At 46.8% G+C, this 9,235-nt stretch overlaps 1 protein-coding gene across 4 annotated transcripts in view; it reads left to right on the forward strand.

The window, feature by feature from the left end:
* LOC107268048 (zinc finger protein castor homolog 1) overlaps positions 1 to 7,024 on the forward strand; it is an 87,334-nt gene extending 80,310 nt beyond the window's left edge. For 3 of the 4 annotated variants that reach the window (XM_015740406.2, XM_015740405.2, XM_025085316.1), the window contains 4 exons: positions 2,258 to 2,836; positions 2,935 to 4,545; positions 5,013 to 5,111; positions 5,233 to 7,024. In XM_015740406.2, the coding sequence (XP_015595892.1) occupies positions 2,258 to 2,836; positions 2,935 to 4,545; positions 5,013 to 5,111; positions 5,233 to 6,656 (3,713 nt within the window). In that variant the 3' untranslated portion in view covers positions 6,657 to 7,024. The remainder of the gene's footprint in view (positions 1 to 2,257; positions 2,837 to 2,934; positions 4,546 to 5,012; positions 5,112 to 5,232) is intronic. The other variant, XM_015740407.2, reaches the window with a different exon arrangement.
* The last annotated feature ends 2,211 nt before the right edge of the window (positions 7,025 to 9,235 follow it).

A 9,235-nucleotide genomic window follows, 5' to 3' on the forward strand; every position in this document is an offset into this window, starting at 1 on the left:
GGGGGGGGGGGGACAGGGAGGTTACAGGAGGGCGAGGGCGAGACTGAGGACGCCAAAAGGGCCAGAGGTCTATGCGTTCGTGTCGTCCTTTGGGGCTTTCTCATATTTTTAAGATTTGCTCTTTAAGCCGTCTCACGTTTTTTTTTTTTTTTCGTATTCTTATTTAAAATCGTGCCTATGCCAGCTCTTACCAAGCGTGGGTGGCATTCGTCCGATCCTTTCTTATAGTATCATTTTTTTTTGTCATTCTATCCTCATTTTTTTTTTGTATTTTCAGTCTGTTTCCCTCACTACGCACTATTATGATCTTTAATCCCCCATTCTGTCGAATCATTTTCTTTTATTAACGACCCAAGATCGTTTCTGGCTCTCCTTTTGTTCCCTAATAAAAAAGAATAAAAAATTGTAAGGATTTCGAAAAACTCATTATTCCATCAGATTATTGTAAATACCAACAACATGACTCACAATGCACTCACGATGGAATTCCTAACCTCATCGCCAGTTAATATAAGATATTCAGGCGTCGATGCCTCTCGCATTGGCACGAGGCACGAGGCACGCCCTTGGTTCCTTGGTCTGCAACAAGAGGGAAAAGTCGACATGAAAAAAAGAGAGGAGCAAGAGTTCTTCGTGTCCCTCCGCAGATTCGGAGGTCCCGTATGGCTCGACGGATATAATGCCGAGGCATAATGTGCGCCGAATCCTCTTTCCCTGCGTTCCTTCATCAGGATATATACGCCTTCTATAGTATACATATATATAACCACCCATCCTCTCACGATCCACCTCCCTCCCCTCTTCCTTTTTTTCTCTGGGAGTCTCTCCTCTTCACGATTCTCTCTTTCTCTCTTACTATTCCTGCTGCTCGTTCTGCGTTCTCTCCCTCTCCGTGAACACACGCATGTGTATTCGCGATAGTATGTACCTGTACACGTGTACAAGCGTGCACGAAACGCGGAACGGGCCCTCGTCTTAAGGCCCAAAGGGCCCAGGATCGCGGCGGCGTGCCGCGGCTCAAGAAATATTCGACAATTTTTAAACTCGTTTCTGAACGCATTCAAACGCCGGCAAATATTTCTCGGAATCGGCGACAGCACAGCCGGTCGTTTCACATACTTGCTCGTATACGGGTATTCCGTGTGCACTGAAAATTCTTCAGTACACGTACGAAAACGGTTGAGCTAGCGATCAAGATTTTTCGCCATGGTGTATCTTTATTGTCTTTGCCGAACTTTCGTTGTTGTGCCTCCTACGGGGTTGTACGCGTTGAATGACCTACTGATTATACGGATGACGAAAAAACTGCTAGTTTTCTTGCTGTACTCTAAATATGGACGATATACGTACGTGAACTCTGTCGGTGAGATGCGTGTTACTCCTCGAAATACATTGGGGCCTCAATCGTGACGGGAACTGTATTTGCCAAACACTTTCCAAGTGCGATAATTTGATAATTTCGTGTGCCCCGATATTATCCGCTTTCGAACCGGGCACGCCCGAGGCGTCTTATACAGTACCATTGTTTTTGCATATGCGTATTGTGATCGGGTTGGTTATCTTTTTTTTCTTTGGCTCGGTCCATTCTTCTCTCGGTCTGTTCCTTTTTTTTTTCGTCTTACCTTTATTTCGCGTACCGCGGCGCCCAACCAGTTTTCGGCCACTAGCATGCTTGAGCGTGGGTCGACGAACGGTGTGCTCATAACTCTTGATATGTGTATCGGAAATTGGCTCGGCGATGTCGGTTTTTCTTACGTCTGATTCGTGCGCCATCTGACCTTTGATTGTCGTAACCGTCGGTACAGTAGAAATCGAAGGGAGCGCCACTTCTTAGCTTGATTTACTGAATTATCGACACAGGGTAATTTACCAACCGAACATATTTGTAATAGCGTTTTTGACTGACTTGATTCATTCCACCGGATGTAAGGTGTAGCACCGTGTTTACTCTATTGGCGGGATCCTTGGGCTCGTATAAAGTTTATGTTCGATTCTAATTTTTCGTGTGCTCCGAATTGCAGTGGACTGTCTTATTAGACTTACCTACCCAGTACACTGTATGACACTCGCACGATGCACCAGTTGCGCCCAACGAATCTACACCTGACACTCGGTGCAAGAAATGTTGTCGGCCAATTGAAAATAGTATAAGAAATATACCGGGAGTCCTAATTAAAATTTTTAATTCGTAATAACAGACTCGTTACTCGGAACCTTCATTCTTTTTTGATCCAATGAATCTTATCGTATGTTTCAGCTCTTCTCAGACAGAGTATGTCACCGGTAACAGAGACTCTTATTGGCAGTACAAAGTCACCCGTACCACAGCCGATAATTGATTACTCCCGATACGTGAGGAGGTACACATCAGGTCAGGAGTGCGGTAGTTCGTACTGCAAGGAACTCGGCTGCAGAGAGCACTTTCATTGTCTGGACTGCAGTGGTAGGGTGTTTGTGAAAAAGGAAGAGATGATCAGGCATTTCAAGTGGCACAAAAAGAGGGACGAATCTTTGCAGCATGGTTTCATGAGGTATTCGCCAACTGACGACTGCTCCGAGAGGCATCCCGGTCGGGCCTGTCCTCACAACAGAAAACAGACCCATTACCACTGCATCCATGAGAATTGCGACAAGGTTTACATATCGACTTCCGACGTTCAGATGCATGCTAACTATCATCGAAAGGATTCGGCTATCATACAAGAAGGCTTTCAGCGATTTCGCGCTACCGAGAGTTGCGGTGCTGAGCACTGTCCCTTTGCTGGTCAGAGGACCACACATTTTCATTGCAGAAGAACTGGCTGTCGGTTCACTTTTAAAAACAAGGCCGACATGGGTAAGCATCCTTTATTTAATTCTTATGCTCGACTTTAAATTCTCGACTTGGCCAACTAACGTGTTTCTTCTTTCCTACCATTTCTGGTATTCTTTCAGAGAAGCACAAATCATATCACATAAAGGATGAGCAACTCTCGCGCGACGGGTTCAAAAAATTTATGAAGTCCGAAGACTGTGCCTTCGAGAAATGTCGTTTTTCTCGTGTGTGCAATCACATCCACTGCATCAGACCACATTGCAGCTACGTGTTGCATTCATCCGGGCAGCTATTTTCTCATAAGCGCAAACACGAGCGCCACGACTCTGAGGTGGCGTATCGCAAGTACAAGCAAGTTGGTGCCGTAGGTGGGATAAGACCACCAGGTTCCTGGGCACCTGATGATCTCACGGGACAGAGTTTAGCCTTGAGTCTCAATGGAGAGAGCTCCAATGAGGGTAGAGGCTCACCCTCCTACTATTCTATGGACGATTCCTTCCAAAGTGCTAGTGACCTAGCTATGGACCTAACGGCACCAGCATCCGCAGGTCCTGGCACCTCCAACCTTGGTATAGTCGTTGAGCAGCAACTGACACCTGCCGAGCTGACATACCTGGCGCCAGCATCAGCAGACTGTCCTTGTCACTTAGGCAGGGAACATCACCACTGTGGTCTTGATCGTTGCGGAGCCACCTTAAGGGATCCCCGCGAAGTGCGTGAGCACTTGCGCGAACACGAAACTCAGGAACGCATCACAGATGCATACTTCGAGGAAGGTGGTTGCGAAGACAGCTGTCCCTATGCTGACAAAGAAAAGCATTATCATTGTAATTGGGAGAATTGTCGGGAGGTCATCCTGGCGACCGACAAACCTTTCAGAAGGCTTCAGCACTATAAGATTCATGAATACAGCAGACAGCTTAATTTATCTTCGTCCTCGCATGCGTTATCGCCTGACGTCACTCTGACGCATCTGACCAATATCGACGCCATGTTCAGGCGAAAACGTGGTAGGCCACCTAAGAATCGCGTCATAGAGATCTGGTCAGGTGGCGACCCCACCACTCATACTCAGGACTCACCACAGGCTATATTCACTAGCTTCAAACTACCCAAACCCACCCCGTGTACGACGCCCAACGCCATCACGGATGACAGGGATGGTAGCGTCTCACCCTCGAATAGTTTGGGCGAACCTGAAGGATTTTCTACTTACAATCCTGAAGGTTGTCCCGACCCAGCCTGCGTCTTAAGATCCACTAGGCATCACCATTGCTCCCAGCCTCGCTGTCATTTTTCGACCGACAGACCGGATCAGCTGCTGATGCACAGCAAGGACTTTCATGACAACGTCGATATCCTCCCAGGATTTGCTTTCTTCGACAAGATGGTCGATTGCCGATTACCCGGCTGTCACAGTAATCGCGTCAATCGTCATTTTCACTGTACGAGACCAAATTGCGGATACTCTTTCGTGAGGTACTCAACAATGGCGCAGCACGAAAAACAGCACTCCGGTGGATTTCTCGAGTCTATGGTGCAGGAATCTGCCACTCAGGAGACACAGACGGGTCAGACCCAAACACCAATTCAAGAGATCAAACCGAGGATCCAGGTGAAGAATCCTGCAGACCTCATTGAGAAGCCCGAGGAGAGCCTAGACGAAAGCAGGTCGTTCATCGATGACAAGGAGAGGGAAATTGGCAGTCCGGATGCTAATAAGACAACCGGTAAGTTGACAGTTTACGGGATCGGCAAAGCCCATGTTGGTCTTTCTTTACATACTTAGATCAGTTTTTCTTGGTAGATATCACAAAACACACGCGACACCATCACCGATGTTTCTTATCAATTGCATAGACATTTTTGTACCTCATGATAAAGAGGCAATCGGGTGCAATGTGTCTGATGATGTTTTACACGAGCCTGTACCCAGGTGTAGCTATGCAATTGTTAAAGATCGTCTTCACACTATAATGCATGACGTTTGCACGTAGTCGCACCCACCATCATCACCGCCACAACATCACAATCCACCACCCGCCATGTTGACATCTAGAATCGTATAGTTATACTTATTGTTAGACTTTCCATCTCTTCTTGTTCCTTCGTTTGACGTATCTACATTCTACGGTGGTTGTATCGCATAATAGTGGGAGGTATTTGAAGTGTTGGTTGTTTGGTTGATTGTTGCTAGTGGTGAGGGCGGCAGGCACCTATTATCCGGTCAGCGGACCGCCGAGCGAACCCGCACTTCCGGGCGCCATGCTATCCATGCGAGCTTCCGTGCACCAAGGTTCGTGTCTGACGTTTTGTGCTTAGAAAACAACATCGTATTTTTGTTTTTAAATTAGACGTGACCGCCCGACCAGCCCTAATTTCGAACAACTGATCGAACGCAGCTTCCTCCTTTTCAGATACCCAAGTGTTACCCTCGACGAGTTCCTCGCCCCACATTCTCTACGGGCCGGAGCAGAGCTGCAGCAGACCATTTTGCAAGCTCAAACGCAAGAACCATCATCATTGCAACGCCTGCAATCAAGCCTTCTCCGAGCTGGACAGACTGGTGGCCCACATCGCGAAGCACTCGACCGGAGCCATCCTGAGCCAGCAGCAGCACGAGCTTCCGCCTCAGAACCCTGGACAGCAGCTTCAGCACGAGTACCTGGCGCAGCTTTCGCAGAAGCACGACTTCATGGCGCAAAACGCACAGATGGCGCAGAACATCAAAAGCTTTCAAAGCATGCAACGGCAGATACAGCAGAGTCTATCCATGAGTCAGCAGAGCAGTTCCTCAGGGGCTTCCGGTAAGGAGGTCAAGATCGAGAGTTCAAGGTGCGATTCGGCCGTTCAGAGCGTTCCGAATGTTAAAAGAGAACCCATTGAGTGTAAACGAGAAGACAATGGCGGAATAGTGGACAACAATGAGAACGGTTGCATGTCCCAGGGAGTGCTGCAAAACGTACAGCAATCTCCAATACCATCCGGTTTCGAGTTGGACCTCAGTCACGGTTTCCACTTTCCAAGTCCAGCAGTGATGGCCGCGATGAATCAGCAAATAGCCTTGATGAATCAGGCCCTGCCGCCGTTCCTCCAACATGGCGGAATGTACGCGGGGGGTCCTGGTCTGATGTTCGCCCCGGGTCTGCCGCCGGGGAACTTCCTGCCGCCCAGCCGCGATGAGAATCCCTTGGCATCCCTAGCGGCAAATCTGAACATGGGTAGCAAGCGTTCCTTATCACCGCCGGATTCGAACTCACCCGAGGCCAAGAAGCAGAGGCTGCACCACTCGATGCGTATGCTCAAGGACGAGCCTGTACCCGAGGGTTACGTGAGGTTCAGATTCAACGAGGACTGCAGGTATCCACACTGTGGTTACCGGGAGCATCAAACTCATTTCCATTGTATGCGACAAGACTGCGGATACTCGTTCTGCGACAAGACGCGTTTCGTTCAGCACACGGCGAGACACGAGAGGCTGGACACTCTGATGGGCGGCGACTTCCAACAGTACAGGGCGAACGTGCCGTGCGGAAGAGCTCAGTGCGCCTACACCTCCTCCTTAGGCTCGATGCAAAACAAGGCCTCGCACTTTCATTGCCTGAAGTGCGACTTCGTCTGTACCGATACGAACAAGGTCGTGGCGCATCGGCGGCAGCACGCGAAACTCGACAGTATCGCAGCAGCTGGATTTCAGAAGTTCACGCCGAGTCAACCTTGCGGCGCCGTACAGTGTCAACACTCCGGCAAACAGACGCATTATCATTGCTTGCAGTGTCAATATGCAGTATTGGGTCTTGCACAGATGTCCGCGCATAAGTATCGACACATGGACGGTTAACGTTAACAAGATATTCGTTTATCATATACGTCAATGCTGATCGGTAGAGGCTCCTAAAAGACTCGTCCCATCCAATCCCCACGTCCCTGTAACATTCCCACAAAGCCCTCCTTAAAATGCCTGAAAGACATAAAGAAACAAGACAAAATGAGTTTCCCTCTCGTGTGACGATGTAAGACAAAAGAGAGATGCGAGAAGAGCAATTGCGTGTGTGGTTGTGTGTGTGTGTGTGTGTGTGTGTGTGTGTGTGTGTGAGAGAGAGAGAGAGAGAGAGAGAGAGAGAGAGAGAGAGAGAGAAAGTATGTATAAAAAAACAAAATGGACGACGGAAAAAAAAAGACGTCCGCGACAATAAGAGACGACTCTATATAGCTGAGAGAGAGAGAGAGAGAGAGAGAGAGAGAGAGAGAGTATGTATAAAAAAACAAAATGGACGACGGAAAAAAAAAGACGTCCGCGACAATAAGAGACGACTCTATATAGCTTTAGCACGCAAAAAAGACAAACTAATATTTAATAAATAGATATGTATATATATCGTCGATATATATATAGATATATATGTATCCAGCCATCGAAACACGTCAGAATTATTATTGTATACCTGTCTCGAGTATGTCCAGGATCCATTAGGATTCGCATAGGTAGCTTAAAGTATATCGTGCAACGAGTAGCGAACCGTTGGATATACATGTAACTGTAATTAAAACAGGTTCGACGATGCAGCTCGGGATCGATAGGCGATCGTAATCGTACTCCTGGGAGCGATTCTCGGCTCTCCGTTCGATATGGATGCGAACGAAAGAAATGGGGAGAAAAATGTGTATAGATAGAGAGCGCGGTGCGGTTGGATGGGAATTGCGCCGGACGAACCTGAGAATTGTCGTTGGCCGTGCGCGACAGGCAGAATTGAAAACTAAAGAAACGACATAAAGGACAAAGTCAGCCACCGACCGAGAGACAGCTGTATCGGTGTGATCGCGCGGTAATCGTAACACGTGTGTAGAAAGGTAATGCAATATATATCCCATTCACGAACCATGTGTGGTCACTATAATCGTACTAAAGAAAATACTTCCCGAACGTACCGGTTCGGGTGGTACGTTATAATCGTATTACAAACAGTATTGAGAAACAATAATAAAAAGACTGCAAGCCGACGCGAGAGACGAGGAGAGATCGAGATAGAAAGAGACAGATGGACAGACAGAGAGAGAGAGAGAGAGAGAGAGAGAGAGAGAGAGAGAGAGGTTGCGGCCGAGGGAGAGGGGGTGGTCCCAGGGTGTCGGCAACAGCTGTGAAATGTTTATGAAGGCCCGACTAATTTATCACACTCACACAGAGTTACCACGCGTGCTGACTTTATCACACTTGCGCCATGCTTATACACGAGGGAGAGGAATCGATACGCCGCTGAACGGAAACAATGCGATGCGTATAAATCCGAGGAAAAAGACCAGCCGACCGAGCCAGTCACGTGTATTAAAAGAGAAATGAAAATAAGGAGATAGATCGAAATAGGAGCGTTATAAGGAAAAGAAAAAGAGAAAAAAAAGAGAGAAACGAGCAAAATGTCGTAAAAAAGTATATTGATAATATATATATAGGTATATACTCTGAATTGAGAGACTAAGTGACGGATCGGTAAAAAAATTTTTTTAATATATATATGTATATATATACATACGTATGTCACATCTATGTATATATATTATATGTATGTATAATCGAATTGTTAATGTAAAATTTTCTCCGTGCTTTCTTTATACCTAGAGGATGCTCAAGTCCCTATTTCGTGTTTAATTTTGGTTTGCTTATTGTTTTTTTTTTTGCCTGTGATCCATCCGCGTACCCCTCTTTACTTATCTCATATCACCCCTCAAGCCTGCCCTCTTGGATGCCCCAAAACTCATGCTAATCGAATCGCTATCAGCCTCCGTGGTTATACGGGCAGTGCAAAGCGCATCTGAATGTCCTGTGTTGTGTGGGTAATCCGCACGTTAAACTTCTTATCTCCTGTATTAATTCTCGCTCCCCTCGTTTTAGTAGACGAAAATGAAAAAGACAAACACTCGATAAGAAATGGCAAGGAAGAAACCGAAAGCCAGAATGAGAGAGTCAGACTGCGAGGTAGAGGGAGAGACGGAGAAAGAGAAAGCGAACGAAAGAATTACGATGGAATTTCACGAGATTACATCGAGCTGTGAGCCACGTATCTTTGTGCTTCTTCTTTTTTTTGGTTCATTTCTTTCTCTTCATTGATGGTTCAGGTCAGGTTGGTCGGCTATGTATTTATACGAAAGAAACTAGAAAAGACATACAGCGCATATTTTTTTGACGATATAGTAGCACGTAGGTATTATTAAAGAAATGATGAAAATAATGAAAAACTCGCTGATACGCGCCTAGGGTGCCTTTAGGGTGTTTCAACTTGTAGTACCGTGTGCCTTAGCGTTGTGCAACGGACATACAGAAAAAGTAAAAGAATGAAAAAGAGTGTATGTGTGTGTGTGACAGAGAGAGAGAGAGAGAGAGAGAGAGAGAGAGAGAGAGAGAGAGAGAGAGAGAGAGAGAGAGAG

Source organism: Cephus cinctus, unplaced genomic scaffold (assembly GCF_000341935.2).
Source record: "Cephus cinctus unplaced genomic scaffold, Ccin1 Ccin1_scaffold0462, whole genome shotgun sequence".
NCBI classification, from domain to species: domain Eukaryota; kingdom Metazoa; phylum Arthropoda; class Insecta; order Hymenoptera; family Cephidae; genus Cephus; species Cephus cinctus.